Source organism: Astyanax mexicanus, chromosome 2 (genome assembly GCF_023375975.1).
Source record: "Astyanax mexicanus isolate ESR-SI-001 chromosome 2, AstMex3_surface, whole genome shotgun sequence".
Classification (NCBI taxonomy): Eukaryota; Metazoa; Chordata; class Actinopteri; order Characiformes; family Acestrorhamphidae; genus Astyanax; species Astyanax mexicanus.
In genome coordinates, this window is record NC_064409.1 from 1,911,746 (window position 1) to 1,929,124 (window position 17,379).

At 34.0% G+C, this 17,379-nt stretch overlaps 2 protein-coding genes across 2 annotated transcripts in view; one reads left to right on the forward strand and one right to left on the reverse strand.

Moving 5' to 3' along the window:
* Positions 1-9,637, reverse strand: part of gys2 (glycogen synthase 2) — a 28,144-nt gene extending 18,507 nt beyond the window's left edge. Inside the window, exons 1-5 of the mRNA XM_049475005.1 lie at positions 9,432-9,637; positions 6,087-6,268; positions 4,334-4,525; positions 2,919-3,104; positions 375-519 (exon numbers count right to left, since the gene is read on the reverse strand). Coding sequence (XP_049330962.1) covers positions 375-519; positions 2,919-3,104; positions 4,334-4,525; positions 6,087-6,268; positions 9,432-9,552 — 826 coding nt within the window. The 5' untranslated portion in view covers positions 9,553-9,637. The remainder of the gene's footprint in view (positions 1-374; positions 520-2,918; positions 3,105-4,333; positions 4,526-6,086; positions 6,269-9,431) is intronic.
* Positions 9,638-12,688: 3,051 nt separating this feature from the next.
* kiss2 (kisspeptin 2) lies at positions 12,689-15,238 on the forward strand. The gene is made up of 2 exons (XM_049475033.1): positions 12,689-13,403; positions 14,656-15,238. The coding sequence occupies exons 1-2, from the start codon at positions 13,292-13,294 to the stop codon at positions 14,928-14,930; spliced, it is 387 nt and encodes a 128-aa protein (XP_049330990.1). The 5' UTR covers positions 12,689-13,291; the 3' UTR covers positions 14,931-15,238.
* The last annotated feature ends 2,141 nt before the right edge of the window (positions 15,239-17,379 follow it).

Below are 17,379 nucleotides of genomic sequence, written 5' to 3' on the forward strand. Positions count from 1 at the left end.
GCTGCTAAAATGTTACATATCATTTAAAGAACAGAGGTGTCAAATAACAAAGTACAAACACTTTGTTTTCTTACTTAAGTAGACATGTAGGTTATCTGTACTTTACTACAGTAATTTTTTGACATTTTCAATAAATTATCTGTAATTTCTACTCCTTAAATTTAAGTTAATCTGATTATGATTGGATGTTCTCCTTACATTACTTGTACTTTTATACTTTAAGTAGTTTTAAAACCAGTACTTTTACACTTTTACCTAAAGAGTAAAAAGCTTGAGTTGATAGTTCAACTTCTACAGAAGTATTCTATTAAACCCTAGTATCTACACTGTATTTCAGAGACACGTTTGTTAAAGAACTGTCAGATCAGGCTCACCTGGTTTTCTGTGGAGCATGTGATCTGCCTCCACTGCGGTGATCTGAGAGACTGTGGTGAAAACGTGAGAGCAGTGGACTGCAGCTCTTTCCAAACAGTAACGATGGTAAATCTGCCTCTCTCCTGCCTCTCGGTCTATGTCAAACTAGGACACAATAGGCAAATTACAAAACTTTTATTCAAATCCACTTGTTCTTGTTGTTTGTGAAATACAGTAGATCAGAAATACAGAAACTCTTCCTCAGCCTCTTCCTCATTGCTCTGCAGCAGCTAGTAAAAGAAAATATTCAGAAAAATGAGTCAATCAGGAAAAGCATTGTGTCTACATCAACCCGTGAATTAGTATTCATGGCCCGCCCACCTCGGCTTGGGACCTCCCGTCCTTCAGACAGAGCTGAAGCCCGGCGGCAACACTGTCTCGTCAAATAGGAGCTAACTAACAGCACTAGGAACAGCATGCAGTTCATTCCTGTGTTATTTGTGTGAATAACACATCAGTGTTTATATACTTATACTTTAGTAATTCAGAGCTAAGAAACAAATGGTTAGAATTAGTCTATGGAGGAAAAACAACACCAGCCAAGTACTCTGTAGCTTAGCTTAACCCTGAGGTGGATTTTTACTTTCTGGACCTGGACTACCCACCTCTTTTTTCTTAGTATCTATAGGTTTAAATAGGATCTCCGGTGGATTTTTCTGAGTTTTACAGACACTCTAAGACTAGATCAGTGGCTAAACTGCACTTAGCAGGGCATTATTACACATGTTGTAAAGTAACATATGACACTGCAAAGACTGTAATTAGTGTAAAAATGTCTTTATTTTAAAACATTTCTAACTGTTGTCTGTCTCGTCAGTGCCTCCTTATGTCGCAGCGCTGTTAGCCAATCAGAGGCTATATGTTTGCATGTATGAATATTCATAAGCAAGAGCCGAAATCCTATTGTTTCTCCCTGTCCACTCCTCCACCGGACTAAAGCAGTGTTTTACCACATCAACGGAACACTTTTTTTCCACAAAAAACAGCTCTAGAGACACAACTAGACATTTTAAAATGAATGAAAAACGATGGAATGAGACCTTTAATGCGTAATAAGTAATATGTATTATAATACATACACCACAGCACTGTATAGGCACTAGTTTAAACTCTGTTCTTTTCCAGCCGGCTAAAGCATTCGCTTCACAATCATAAGATGCTGTCAATTACCCTCGGCCTTTAGGGCCAGCTGACCTTATACAGCATACACCAGACCCAATTATCACAGCACAGGAAAGTACTGTACTCTTCTTTCCCAGAGTAATAACCCAGAGGTATTTAACCCAAAGGTAACGCTCCTATTTAAGACCGCTGGATAAATGTCATGAAATTTGGGAGGAATTGATTTTTTTGGGTGACGTCTGAACCCTTGTATTCTTCCTGTATTAATTTAGAAACACAAGGATGCTTTACAATCATGTTTATACACAACTATTTATACTTAGAACTTAGAACACACACTGGTAAGAAGCGCAGCCAATTATGCACAGCGTACTCTCAACCGGAAACAACCGTCCATTGTACAATGTTCTTATGAACAGATATTATACGGCATTATAAGCCCTTTCTTTATAATCCCTTATACTTGTAATTTATAATGTGTTATGAATGTCCCTGTGAGTACTTATGAGGTATTATACAGGCATATTACAGTCATTATAAGGTGTTACGCATGTCATATAGTGCATTATGAATGCACTCATATCACTGTAATCCCGGATAAGTTGAATTTACTTAAATATATTGAGGAAACCGGTTGCCTTAAAAAAGTTCATAGTAAGTAATGGGTAATGAAAAATCGAGCATAACTTAGAACATCAAGTTATTACAACTAAAGCTAAAGTTGATTTAACTTTTTTATTTTTGTTATACTATAAGACCAGATAAGTTGAGTTTACTTAACTTTTTAAAGGCAGCCGGTTTGCTCAATTTTTTTTAAGTAATGGGGAATGAAAATTTGAGTTAGCATAAATTAAAACATCAAGTTATTCATTACAACTAAAGGGGAAGTTGATTTATTTGTAAGTTAGCCCAGGGGGGGAATCACTACACACTGATGGTGAGTGTCTGTCAGAAACTATTGGACACACCCAGTATGCAAATAGATTGTGACAGAAGCCAATGAAAAAGAAGCTGTTAATGGCAAAACAGACTAAACTCAGTTATTATAAGTTGTTTCAACTCAAGATCTCAGTTTGAATAGTACAGTATATGTGCTCACAAATGTTCAACTAACTCAAAATAGTTAAATATTGTTTAGAAATATCCAATTTTATGTAAAACAGACTTAAATAATTTGAGTTCAAACAACATCTGTGTTTATAGTGTAATGCATTATGAATACAGAGTTCATAGGAAGTGTTACCAAATTGTTATATAAAATAATGTGATAATTGGGCTTCTCAGGATTTTTGGATTTTCTGTACATGATACATTGGACAATCCTAAAGATAAAATGTTCTATCAGAAGCTTAAGAGGGATTTATGTAATCAGACGGTCTCACCTTATCCAGGTTATTGTAGAAGTCAGCGTTTCCTGCACACAGGTAACGGCCCAGGAGAGTGGCGTGTGTGGTGAAGACGGTGGCCATGGGCACTTTACGGGATCGACTCAGCACCAGTCCCACCCCGGCCTGCCACTCGTGAAAGTGAGCGACTACATTCGGCTTATCCTGAAGCTTATCTGTTAACTACAGACATTCAGTACCTTCACATTAGAGGAACACAATACTGAACTTACTGTTCAGTGGGTAATAAGTGGGTCATAATATGTTAATGTTATGGTAACAAGTTGTACTTTTCTGTAATATAAATATCAATTTCCTACTTGTTATTAATGAACCCTTTCAGACCCAGTGTCTATTACAATGGACATCAATTATTTTCTTTATTTTTTAATGAACTTTCTGCATTTGCTTTTTTAAGTAAATAAAAAATATATAAATAAACTTAAGTAACTTCAACTCAGTTTCAAGATTTAAATATTACACAGAGTAAATAAGAGAACTAAACTTCAGTCAATCCTTTCTTTTAGTAAACTCTACTTCATTTATTTTTACTGAATCAATCCTTTCTTTTAGTAAACTTTACTTCATTTATTTTTACTGAATCAATCCTTTCTTTTAGTAAACTTTACTTCATTTATTTTTACTGAATCAATCCTTTCTTTTAGTAAACTTTACTTCATTTATTTTTACTGAATCAATCCTTTCTTTTAGTAAACTTTACTTCATTTATTTTTACTGAATCAATCCTTTCTTTTAGTAAACTTTACTTCATTTATTTTTACTAAATCAATCCTTTCTTTTAGTAAACTTTACTTCATTTATTTTTACTGAATCAATCCTTTCTTTTAGTAAACTTTACTTCATTTATTTTTACTGAATCAATCCTTTCTTTTAGTAAACTTTACTTCATTTATTTTTACTGAATCAATCCTTTCTTTTAGTAAACTTTACTTCATTTATTTTTACTGAATCAATCCTTTCTTTTAGTAAACTTTACTTCATTTCTGCATACAATATTACCTAATTACAATTACTTCACTTATACAATATTACTCAAATAATTTATGATACATAATACATTATAATTCCTGAAATTTAAATATATTTGTTTTGATTTATTAATCAGTAACAAGTAGGAAATTTGTTGAATTTATGATAAATACAACTTGTTGCTATAATAGTTTCATATTATTACCCACTTATTAGCAATCTGTAAAGTAAAGTGCTACTACAATACAGCATCTTTTTATGACTATTTATAATACAATTCTTAAAACAGATTTGTTAATATATTCTTTCATCTTAGTGTTATATAGGTATGTTTTTCAACATTAATAAATGATGCTCAGCAACTGACTCAATAAACCGCATTCAGTGAAGTGAATTTAAGTGGTTTAAAAACTGTAATATACCTCTTTAAAGAACCAGGCCACGAGCGAGCCGAAAATGAGCGAGTCGTTAGCCTCTCGGTCGTGGTAGGGAAGCCCGATGCTGCAGGTGTTCCACAGATCTCCCTTCCAGCGGTCCAGGTTCCAGGCAGCGGCTCCGATATCAAACAGGATCACATAGGGACTTCCCTCTATGAGCCAACGACCAAAATGTACCTATATGTATATATATATATAAACACAAACACAAACACAAAAAGCACTGTAGTCTGCAGTATTCAAGAATCTAAACTGTTTAGAATGGAATAAAATGAACATTGTTCTTCATTTCTATGCCTAAAAATGTAAAACGTATTCCCATTCATTACTCTGTAGGAAGAAGTATAGATACTAGAGTTTAAACTACTTAAAGTATAAAAGTAAAAGTAATGTAAGTAGAAAAAATAAAGCTATTAAGAACAAAAGCTTAGGCCACGCCCACAGAGTCCTATAGTGCACCCCCCCCCCCAAAAAAAAAAAAACACATTTTCCTTGAAAACATAATGACTCTAATGTTAAAAAATTAAAATGTTTATGTTGAAAACATAGTTTCCCATAAAATCTCTAGTTTTTCAGCTGCATATATGCCCCATTGTAAATGAATGTATTTTAGTAGAATGTAAATATATTAAAGGAGGTTAGTTGGACTAGAGTTTGTCTGGAGTTATCTGAATCTGAATCAGAAACTGATTTTTTTCCAGAGCTGTATTTATAGATAAATCCCTTTTGTTTGGTATGTACTAAGGCTCTGACTCCCTCTAGTGTTGTAAGAAATATATACTTCCATCTGCTGGTCATATAAATATGAATGGATTCAAAATAAAAATCATATTGGACCAAATCACAACTGCAAATAATAGAAACATAGAATACATTAATATGTACTATAAGGGCTTTTTAGGAAACACTTTAATTTAGGTTACATCATGAAATCAGTCTTGCCAAACTCTCCAATATCAAAATGCACAACCAAAAACATGTAAAGGTAATATATTTATATAATTTGAGCAAGATGAATATTTTTTACAAACCTTAATACAGATATTATGTAAATTACTTGCAAAAATAAAACATATTTAAGTCTAGCTCACTGCTTGGTCTGGCACAGTACAGTCAACTTTTAGACATTTCTATATTTCTGCAGAGAAAATATAACCTAAAAAAATATCAGATTGTCACACAATCCCTAAAAGTAGATTTTAAAAATTCAGTTAAAATATATTAGACTTTTTCATTTATTTATATATATATTACATATTTGTGAGTGGGAAAGGTATGTGCACTTTGCTTTTAGTATCTGGTGTGCACCCCCCACCTCCCCCAATTTATACTACCACCACCATGTTTCACAGATGGGATAAGGTTTATATGCTGGAATTCAGTGTTTTCCTTTTAACAAATATAATGCATTTTTCAACTAAAACAAAAAGCTCTAAGCGCCTTCAGTTGCTTTTCAGTTACTGAGTGTGCCTTTGTGAGCTCTCCTGGAGAGGGCACCAATTATCTTGAATTTCAAATATGCAATATTGGATCATTTTCCTTAATAAATGACTGTGGAAGTATAATATTTTGTCTCGTTTATTCAACTGGATTCTCTTTATCTACTTTTAGGACTTTGATGATGTTTTAGACCCTATTTTTGCAGAAATATAGAAAATTATAAAGGGTTCACAAACTTTTAAGCACCTTTTTAACTCAGATCTTTCCTCAATTTTCCAATATATGCAGATTGGCTCACCTGACAGCCGTTATTCTTTATGGAGTCCATGGCTGCTTTAATGGCTGCATTAGGAGGGTCACACTGCTCCACCTGGGTCTTGAAGTTGTGCTCATAATACGGGCCGATCATGAAGAAGTTCTCCCCCCATTCATCCACTGTGATCTTGGCCTTGGTCTGGATGACGGTGTAAATTCCTCCCACTTGAAGCATAAAAACACAAACAAAAAAGGGTTTAAATCCTTTATACTATATGCTGGTCTTTGCAGCAAGGACTGTTACACAAATAAATGTTTATTTCTATAATATTTTACCTGCATGAATCTCTCTGCCATCCACTGATGTTAAATTTATTCTCAAAAGCATTCTAAAAACTATTATAGCATAAAAAACTGCATATTTTTATATCCTTATAATATTCGTCTTCTTGTAGAGTAACTTAGAGGTAGTAAACAAGATGCTGATGCTTTATAACTTCCACTGACTGCTTTTGGACTGTCTATGCTACCTTCTGGCTTTCTCCTTTTAGGGAGCTTTCTCACTCGCTGACCTAATAAATAACATTTTACAAACAAATTAATATGAAGTATAGAGAGACTCTGCCCACATAGCTGATGATAACAAAGACAGGATGTAGTAAAGTTATTCCTTTTAGTTACTGCAGTGTGAAACGGATACAGAATCGATTTTTAGGGGGTTCTGGGTAATTTTCTCTTTTATGGGTTTTTATCCTCTGTGATTTTATTCCCGTCCAGAACGATCATGTACATGTTTTTCTCAGACGTCCTCTGAGAAAATTACAGGCTTTTTAGTCCCGTCTGGATGCACATCTCTGAGTTCCGTCTCCTCGCCTTAATAAAATAGATAAATAATAAATTTGTCCACTGCCGCGCACCGTAATTACACTTTGGGCGCTTGGGTGTTTCCACGGAGATCCACGTTAAAAAAAACACAACAGCGAGTGGAAATGGAGGAGCTACTGAACTCCGTGATGTCATGTGACTCATTGGTGCTCCTGTTTTTTCAATTACAGTCCAGATGCAGGAGTTTTATCCCCTGAGAGACTAATCCCATCCGGATAGAGCTTTACAGTCAAATCTCCCACAGTCTGATAATCTGTTCACATTCTTATACTGCTTGCAACTAATCAGAACTAGCTCCATTTCTTTACCTTTCTTTTTCTTTAATGACTGCCTGCTTTTCTGGCCTGACACTGATGAAGTAACCATCCTTTCCTAATTACTTGGATCATATGGATTCAATCCCCCAATTACAGTACATGGTAATATTCTAGTTGCTGTTGCTATTATTAATATTATCATCATTCACCATTATCATTACTTTATTATTCTTAAAATACTATCACTACTATGGTTTTACCAGCACACCTGAACATAAAAGTCATACAGTATTTAGAGGTTCAGTTACTATTTATCAATAACTAGATAGTTTAACCAAAGGAGGATGGGTCCCCCTTGTGAGTGTTGATTCCTTGTAAGGTTTCTTTCTCCAGCTTTTAGGAAGTAATTTCTTACTTCTGGGGCCTGTGGATTGTTAGTTAATTCTGTCTTATTAATAGATCTCTGCAAAGCTGCTTTGCAACACTGTGTGTTTTAAAAAACTCTATATAAATACATTTGAATGTATTTAAAGCATGCAAAAGGTCTGCATACACTTTATTAATTATGTCAGGTGAGCATCTGGGAGACATTATCACATTTGTTGATAATGAAGTCTAGAGACAATGAGTTTGAATTTAGACTCAAATATTTATCGTCTACCAAGCTCATAGGATCTTAACTACTCGAAAACCTGAAACGCTTTTCCACAAATGAAGCAGCTTTTCACAGAAGTAAAAGGTTGCCACCAGATCAGATCTACTCATCTGTTGCTTAATGTTTAACTAAAGAGACTCCACTTGCTGCATTTCAATATTTGTTCATAGTTGGCAGAGATAGCCTCTTTCATGTCGGATTTTTCAAACTGCTGTTCATGTGAGTGTGGGGTGAACAGACTTTCAGTCAAAACTGAACCCTGCTCTCCCTCTCTCTCTCTCTATTTCTCTTTTATACAAATAATTATAAATAATTTATTTAAACGAATCAGCTGGATACTGATAGTATTATAACTAATATGTTTACTTATTACTGATACTACTACAGCTTTAACAAATGCTATTATTACTATAGTTGTGATTAAATTAGAATTTCACTATTTTGACCATATGAAACAGTATTTCCGGGTTGAGAGGAGAAACTATTTGAATTATATGTTAATTCTAAAATTAAGGGTTTGTTGGATATAATTGCTCACTAAATGTTGACACGATTTCATATATCAACATACAAAACAATTTACATACAAAACAATTTACTCAAAAATACAGAATTTCAAACATTTACACGAATCTACATGAAAAAAAATCTCTTTAATATGCTCTGTGCAATTACATGACCTCACCAGAGAGGTCACTAATTCCCCCAAATTCCCAATAATTAAGCACTGCCACTTTAAATTACTGAAAATGGCATTCAAAGAATTCTATCTTTCTAAGAATGGTTTCATTCTATTTGTTTTTTTTTTATTTGTTCTTGAAAAAAGTCCTAACATCAGATGATGATGAACATTTCTGAAACTATATATAAAAACTGTTTTAAGAAGATTATTTTACTCAATTTCAATGTTTTTCATAAAAGAGTTATGCCTCAGACATATTCTGTTAAAGAACATACATTGCGTTGTTAAATAGTCCCCAGAATTAACAGAATTATCACTTTTTTAAGATTTAACAATATTGTTTATAAAAATACTCACAGGTAGGATCACTGATCGTTTTGATCATTTTAGACGATGATAATGGTGATTAGATGATAAAATGTGATAGAAATGCCTTAGTTTGTGTTACAGACATTAGGTTATTGTTATCACAACTGTTAATGAACTAAATTACATTAAATAATGCAAAATTCAATTATTATTATTTTTAAATATGTCTTTGAATATTTTTGTGCTTCATATTAAATTATTTTTTTCTAATTTAAAGAGGACAACCGAGTACACATCAACCTAAAATGATAATATATATATATATATATATATATATATATTTTGTAAGCTCTGTTGTTCTTTATGCGTCAATTTTGCCCAAGTTACAGGGCCCTAATCACACCATACCTATAGTAATGCCAGAACCACTGGTACCTGATGCATTAATTTGCTAACATTAAGTGATGATGATTTATAGTAGGTAGTAACTGCTGGGGTCGAATACGGGGTGGTTAAACAGGGTGTTAGTGAGTGTGTGTGTGTTAGTAAATCTGAGAATAACAGGAGGAATTAGTCTAGTCAGGTACACTAAACTCATACCTTTGTTGGTTACCTCCCAGGCTATTTCAAACAGCAGCAGCTCATCTACAGGAAGCTCCTCCTGATCCCACAGCGGCAGGCCGCTCAGCGAGCTCATAGACAGAGATCTGGACAGAGGCATGACTGCTTTCCTTCTCTCTCACACATACACTTACCCTATCACACACACACACACACACACTCTCTCGCTCTGAGCAGTGATGGTAAAGCTGCCACAGTGAGCTCTCTCTGCCCCTCTTTATAAACACTGCCGTGTCCCCGTGGCCCTTGGCCCCAAACACAGGCCACACGTTCACGCCCCCCACAGCCCAGAGCAAACTCACGCTCTTCTGGCTCCAACCAGCTTCCCAAGCTGAAAAATCAACACTCTCATACTGAAACCTGATTTTCAGAATCAGAAAAATGTGAAACATATATTATATAGATGTATTACACACAGAGTGATCTATTTTAAGCGTTTATTTATTTTATTGTTGATGATTATGAAGCTTACAGCCAATGAAAACCCAAAAATCAGTGTCTAATTAAATTAGAATATTATATAAGACCAATCCTGCTGGACAATGAAATCCACATCTCCATAAATGTTGTTTTCAGCAGAGGGAAGCTGTAAGATATGAAGTGCTGTAAGATTTTGTGGGAAAACAAAACTGCACTGACTTTAGACTTGATAATAAAACACAGTGGATCAACAGCAGCAGATGACAGACATGACTCTCCAAACCATCACTGATCATCAGTACATTTTACATTTCATTTAAAGTAAATCAAGGGAGCAGAGTCTGGAGGAAGAGTGGAGAGACACACAGTCCAAACTGCTCGAGGTCTAGTGTGACGTTTCCACCAATCAGTGATGGTTTGGAGAGCCATGTCTGATATCTGCTGGTTTCATTTTCCAGCAGGACTTGGCACACTGCCCACACTGCCAAAAGTACCAGTTGGTCTTACCTTATAATCTAATTTTCTGAGACACAGATTTTTTAAAATACATCACATTTTGATCTGAATTATTAAATAAAGTAACATTTCAATGATATTCAATACAGAGTGTTCTAAACACTTAGCAGCTTGGGCCATACAGCACTGCTACTGGACTAATAAACAATAGGGATGGGGATGTTCTACAACTTTTGACCGGTACTGTATATGTGTATACATGTATGTGGCATATATATGTATATATAGAATTTTGCTGAGGACAGTGAGGTGATCTATATTCTACTCTCTATATTCCTCTCACAATAAATGATAAAACTATTAAATTAAAGTTTCAGCTGCTTTCTGTGTGACTTCATTTGTGCATCAGAAAGTACAGTGGGGGAAAAAGCATCAGAGAAAAAAGTAAAACACTAAAACGCACTCTCTAACACGCTCTCTGAGAGAAAATAAACAGCAGAGTGACGCAGCACTCGTACGCGTGTTTAACAGCGCTGACGTCCCCTGCTTATTTATAATCAGTAGAGATTATTGCATCACCAGAGTTCACAGTACTGCAATATCCCACACAGCTCTTTCTCACCAGAGTTTAAATCACCTGTAAAGTAAAATAAAACTACAGCAAATTAATGATTTATCTAATTCCCAAAAAATGTGTTAAATTACAATATGTTGGGATTTTAAGAAAAATGCTTTAAATTAATTAAAAAGCATAATCCTTTTAAAATTTACAATGTAAAAAGGCATAAATACGCACTTTAATTCCCCATAAACTGTAAACTTTAAGAACTTTACGCACTCATTCACTTTACCAGCCTTAAGCTATATAACATATACCATATTTGCACTACTGTTATTTACTATTTATACTGTCATCCCATCTCAATCACCATCAATATTGCACTATTGTCTTCCGTCTTACGTATGTTACGTATTGTCTTGTTGTATTGTACATATAGTGTCTCCCACTCTTTTATATTATATATCTATTTCTTTTTTTTTTACTTATATTTATATATCTATTCCTCCCCCACACCACTGCACCTTGTTTTTGTCTCATGTTTGTCTATTTGTGTCCCTGCTGTATTGTACTCATAGTGTCTCCCATTCTCTTTTATTATATCTATTATCTGTACTTGCTGTAAAATTGGGAAGGAGAGTAACGTCATTTCAATTCTCTGTATGTCCTGTACATATGCAGTACTGACAATAAAACTACTTGACTAAAATAGGAAGGTAAACGGGTCTGCACACTGTCTGCGTCTGAGCCAATTAGCTTTTAGTATGAGAATTAAGAGTCTTTTACTTAGAATTACTTCCTGACACACTGCAAGAGTCTCCAAAATATCACCATAATTCATTTAGAGATTAAAATAAAAATAAACCAGTTGACTCTTAATGTTTCTTACTAAGGATTATGCATGGATTAAAGGAGCTTTAGTGTAATATTCAGTTTCTTGATGAGCATTAAGTCAGGGCCTCGGCTTGATGATCTCGTTCCTACACATTAGGATCTTGTTCCCACGCCTTAGGATCTTAATAAGGCGTGGCTACACAAAAAAAAAAAGAAAACGTATTAAATGGAAAAAGGGTGTGTATATGTGTGTATACGTTGCTTAGCAAAGTGGCAACCACCTACCAACTACTTAGCAACACCATAGCAACCACCACAGATACCATAGCAACACCTTTGCAACCACCTAGCAACCGCTTAGTAACCACTTAGCAACACCTTAGCAACCACCTAGCACCACCTTACTGTATGTGTGTGGAGGAGCTATTGGATAAAGCTGCACATCCAGAGCAAACTAAATTAAATATCTGCAACCTAAAACAATATCTGAATAGACAGACAGACAGACAGACAGACAGACAGATAGACAGACAGATAGATAGATAGATAGATAGATAGATAGATAGATAGATAGATAGATAGATAGATAGATAGATTAAAATTCCAGTAGCATCGTTACAGTAAAACATGGAATACACACAAGGAACAGAGAAAAATAATATAAATTTAAATATTCAATATACAAAAAAATCCAAGAGGTATTGCACATTATTATTCCGCTGCTTAGCAAAGTGGCAACCACCTACCAACTACTTAGCAACACCATAGCAACCACCACAGATACCATAGCAACACCTTAGCAACCACCTAGCAACCGCTTAGTAACCACTTAGCAACCACCTAGCACCACCTTACTGTGTGTGTATGGAGAAGCTATTGGATAAAGCTGCACGTCCAGAGCAACCTAAACAAAATATCTGCAACCTAAAACAATATCTGAATAGATAGATAGATAAATAGATAGATAGATAGATAGATTCCTATAATTCCAGTAGCATCGTTACAGTAAACCAATACACACAAGGAACAGAGAGAAATAACATAAATTTAAATATCCAATATACAAAAAAAATCCAAGAGATATTGCACATTATTTTTCCACTTTGTTTAATGTTTTTGCACGTAGTCCAGTTCATGATATGAGACAGTAGATAAATACCTGGAAGCATCCAATAACATCCTAATATAAAATAGCTCTACGTTTGTGTCTGGCGTCAGCAGATGTTGAACAGAGAGCGTGTGAAATGATTTCAGTGCTTCATTATTTCCTTTTTCCTGTTTTGCTAAAGTGCAGGGCGTGTAATTTATATAATCACACTACTTTACGCATTTACACTCATTTACACTGCCTCACACCATTTCCAAGAATATAGTAAACAGATAAATAGATAGTGTATCCCTCTCTCACATGCAGAAAGAGAGAGAGAGAGAGGGGGTGGAGAGAGAGAGAGATAAAATGAGAGAGAGAGGGGGGGAGGGAGTATAAAGTAAGGAGAGGTTTATATAGCTATATATATTTATATATGAGTGCAGACCGTGTATCAGCTCGTGGAGGAGAGGATTCAGCAGTATGATGGTCCACGTGCTCATCCTCTTTATCTCAGCGGTGATCGTCCAGCACGCAGCCCTGCCAGCCCCCCGTACAGACCCTGCATCACCTGAGCACATCACCAGCCCCGCAGGTAACACCTCACACCTCACACCTGTACCTGCACTCAGCACGGCTTCATTTAACTAAATACTCTGTGAATCTGTGCATTTACGTGCTCTTTTACCTGGTTTCTGAGGCTGGTAACTCTGATTAACCTATCCTGTACAACAGAGGAAACTCTTGCTCTTCCTTTTCTTGGGTGGTCCTGATGAGTGCCAGTTTCATCATTCTAATATTTCTGATGGTCTTTGCGGTGACTGCACTTTGCTTCTCATAATCTGGATTCGAACATTACTCAAATATTCACTATTCACTGTATACCTGTAACTCTACCTCTTCACTACTTTACTTTAACTGATGCTCTCAAACACTTTATTAAGAGACAAGAAATTCAAGTAATTAACTCTTGATGAGTTCAGCACAGCTGTTAACTGAAAGCCTGAATTCCAGGTGACTCAGTTTCTCTGATTTTGCTATTTATAGGTTTATATTTGAGTAAAATGAACATTGTTGTTTTATTCTATAAACTACAGACAATATTTCTCCCAAATTCCAAATAAAAATATTCTCATTTAGAGCATTTATTTACAGAAAATGAAAAATGGCTGAAATAACAACAAAAAAAAAAGATCCAGAACTTTCAGACCTCAAATAATGCAAAGAAAACAAGTTCATATTCATAAAGTTTTAAGAGTTCAAAAATAATCAATATTTGGTGGAATAACTCTGGTTTTAATTACAGTTTTTTTCATGCATCTTGGCATCATGTTCTCCTCCACCAGTCTTACACACTGCTTTTATTTGTTTTTTAAAGCATAGGTTTTTAAATCAGGTTTAAAGACTCACTTATATTAATTAGCTTGCTTTTGATCAGTGAGTTACTGTGGGGATTTAGTGGTCGATTTATCCTTTATTTCTTGTTGTGCATTTTAGTTTATTTGTATTTTAGCCATTTTTTTTTATTCTGTTTTATGTTCGGGTGCTTATTTTAATTTTTAATGTTATTTAAGTGATTTCTTTTACCTATGTTTTGGTTGTATGTATTTATGTGTGGGCATTAGACATTATATATATATATATATATATATATATATATATATACTGTATTTCAGATGTTTCACTTCAACCTAAATCAATTTCACACCAGACTTCTCCTTTAATTAATGCTGTAACTTCGATGTATGAACCAGTACATACACAACTAGTTTATTAAAACTGTGTTTACACACTTTTAAACATGTGCTAAATTATAAAATATGCTGGTTTTTTTTTTGTTGTTTTAGATGTTTTCTCTCCGCTCAGACTCAGAGGGTACTCAGTGATGGAGCAGAGGGATGCTGAGGATGCTGAGGACGCCAGTCTCTGCTTCCTCCTGCGGGAGAAGGACGAGGAGAAACAGCTTTCCTGCAAACATCGACTGAACTTACGGAGCAAGTTTAACTACAACCCCTTCGGTCTTCGCTTCGGGAAACGAGGAGCGAGGTCTAAATCAGCGGGAGAGAGGAGGAGGAGAGGAAGACTGCTGCCTGTCCTGCTTTTACTGGACAGAGCTTCATGAACATCATCATCTCATTTACCTTAAAAAATACTATTTTTATTACATGGGTTGATTTGTGTTTTCCCAACTGTGAGCTGAGGACAGATATCCTGTTCTTTACCTGTTCAACTAGAGGAGATTCAGGTACTTTAATCAAATTATAAATCAAATCTGACAAGTCTGACACTGTGTATATTATAATATATACTGTATAAATGTTTAGAAATGGTTTGGATAGGAAAGAGAAACTGTGAAGTCTAAGGAAAAAAAATAGCCTATATAAAAGTGTATTTTCAGGAGAAAATATGTAATTTCTGGAAGTGTGGGAGTCCCTGTGGATATATATCAAACTTAAATTTAGATTTTGACTTTCGATAACAAGCTGATAATTTGGATCATAAAAGGATTTAAAAGCAAAACTGTGTATAATATATATGAATGTTTGGAAATGTTGCAGCAGGATGGAGGAACTATGTGGATTTTATCTTATATAAAAGGGTATCTTATCTTAATCCTTAACATTTAACCCTTTATGGCACAAATTTTAATTTTCAGGAGAAAATATTTAATTTTTGGAAGTGTGGGAGTCCATGTAAATAAATAAAAAAAAAAATTAGATTTTGACTTTTAATAACAAGCTTATAATTTGGATCATAAAGTGTTTTAAGAGCAAGGAAGAGATGAGAACCACTGATTCATCACGATTAATCCAAAAAAACTGGAAAAAAACTAAAACACTGTTTTAGTAAGTTTACAAAGATAATCTAAAAATATATTAAGAATATAAACTGCCAAATATGCTAATTTACACATATTCTTGCACATATACATATTTTTTTATTCATTACCCACGTGTATGTCTCATTGTATTGGACGTAGAAATGCCATATAACATTATATTAAAGAGAAGTAAATATATAAGTAAGTAAGTAAGTAAATAAATATATAAATAAGGTATGGTATGGAAAGGTTTAATAATCAAAATAATTATCCCATAACAAAATTGATGCCAAATTCAAAACATTAAATCAGATTAATCATTTTATAATATGTATTTTAACAGTTTGTTCTAGAAATGTATTAAAAAGGAGTTATATAGATAGTAAAACATTTTATTTAGGCATTAGAATTGCTAAAATGGTTAAAACAGAGCTGTAGACGCTAAAATATTTTTTTTAAAAGAAGCTATTTTAGTTTTATCTCCAGCACTAACCCTAAAACACCCATTAAAATACATTAAATACTGTAAATAAATACGATCAGATCTGTAGTGATGCTCTCAGGATGATCAGTATGTGTAACTTCATTAGTTATGGGCTTAAACTTGGGTTAAAACTATAATTCTGACATTTTTTATATAAATATATATAAATAAATGTTTGGAAATGTTGCAGTTACCACTTTAAAATAAGACTACCTTTATAAAGGTTTTATAAATGGTTTACAATAAGTTTATTAATGGTTACTAATTAGGTTGTAAATGCCTTAAAAATCATTAATAATCAGTTATAACACATACCTACGTAGAAAGGGCAACAATGCCCTGTTGATTGCTAAATAGTGAACCCACAGCCATCTATACTGTTTCCCTTACTACATATGTCTTATAACTGATTATTAATGTTTTTTAAGGCATTTACAACCTAAATAAGTAAACTAGTAACCATTAATAAACTAATTGTAAACCATTTATAAACCCTGTATGAAGGTAGCCCTATTTTAAAGTGGTACCATCTTATCTTACAGTTCAGTGAGAATACACACAGTCATTGTATTATTCTATATTATTTTTTTATTCTTTTATTTCCAAGCTGTACATTTCTGAGTGTATTATATGAGTTGTTTCTACAGTTTAGAAAACATGAATTCACCCTCTTATAACCAATCAGGTGCCAATCAGCACAAATAAATCCAGCATGTTCTCTGGACGGGATAATTGTAAAGTGTGGTGTTTGAAAAATAAATAATTTGGTTTTGTATGATAATTTTGAAATGTTTTTGTTCTTCACGCCTAAAATAATAACTAAATTAAAATGTATTTAATTGGTCTTAGCGGACAATATCACAATATTCCTCTGCCAGACAGGTGGATAAAAAATTGGAATAGCAATATTAAGGCTAATGAATATATAATATTAGACATAATATTGGGTTTCATTTCAAAAAGTAGTGTTTAGTGATGGTATTAAGAGTTTTTCCCCAAAATACATTCATTATAATATAGATACTAGGGTTTAATAAAATACTTCTGTAGAAGTTTTACTCTTTAAGTAAAAGTACTGGTTTATAAACTACTTTTTTAAGTATATAAATAAAAGTGCACTACAGTGCACCAGCCCCCTCCCCAAAACACATTTCTCTAAAAGCTATAATCACTATAATGTTATATTAAAATATAAATGTTGATAAATAAGCGATGCACTAGGCTCCCTGTTTTAGCTGCAGCTCAAAAATTAAGAAAATCATTGAA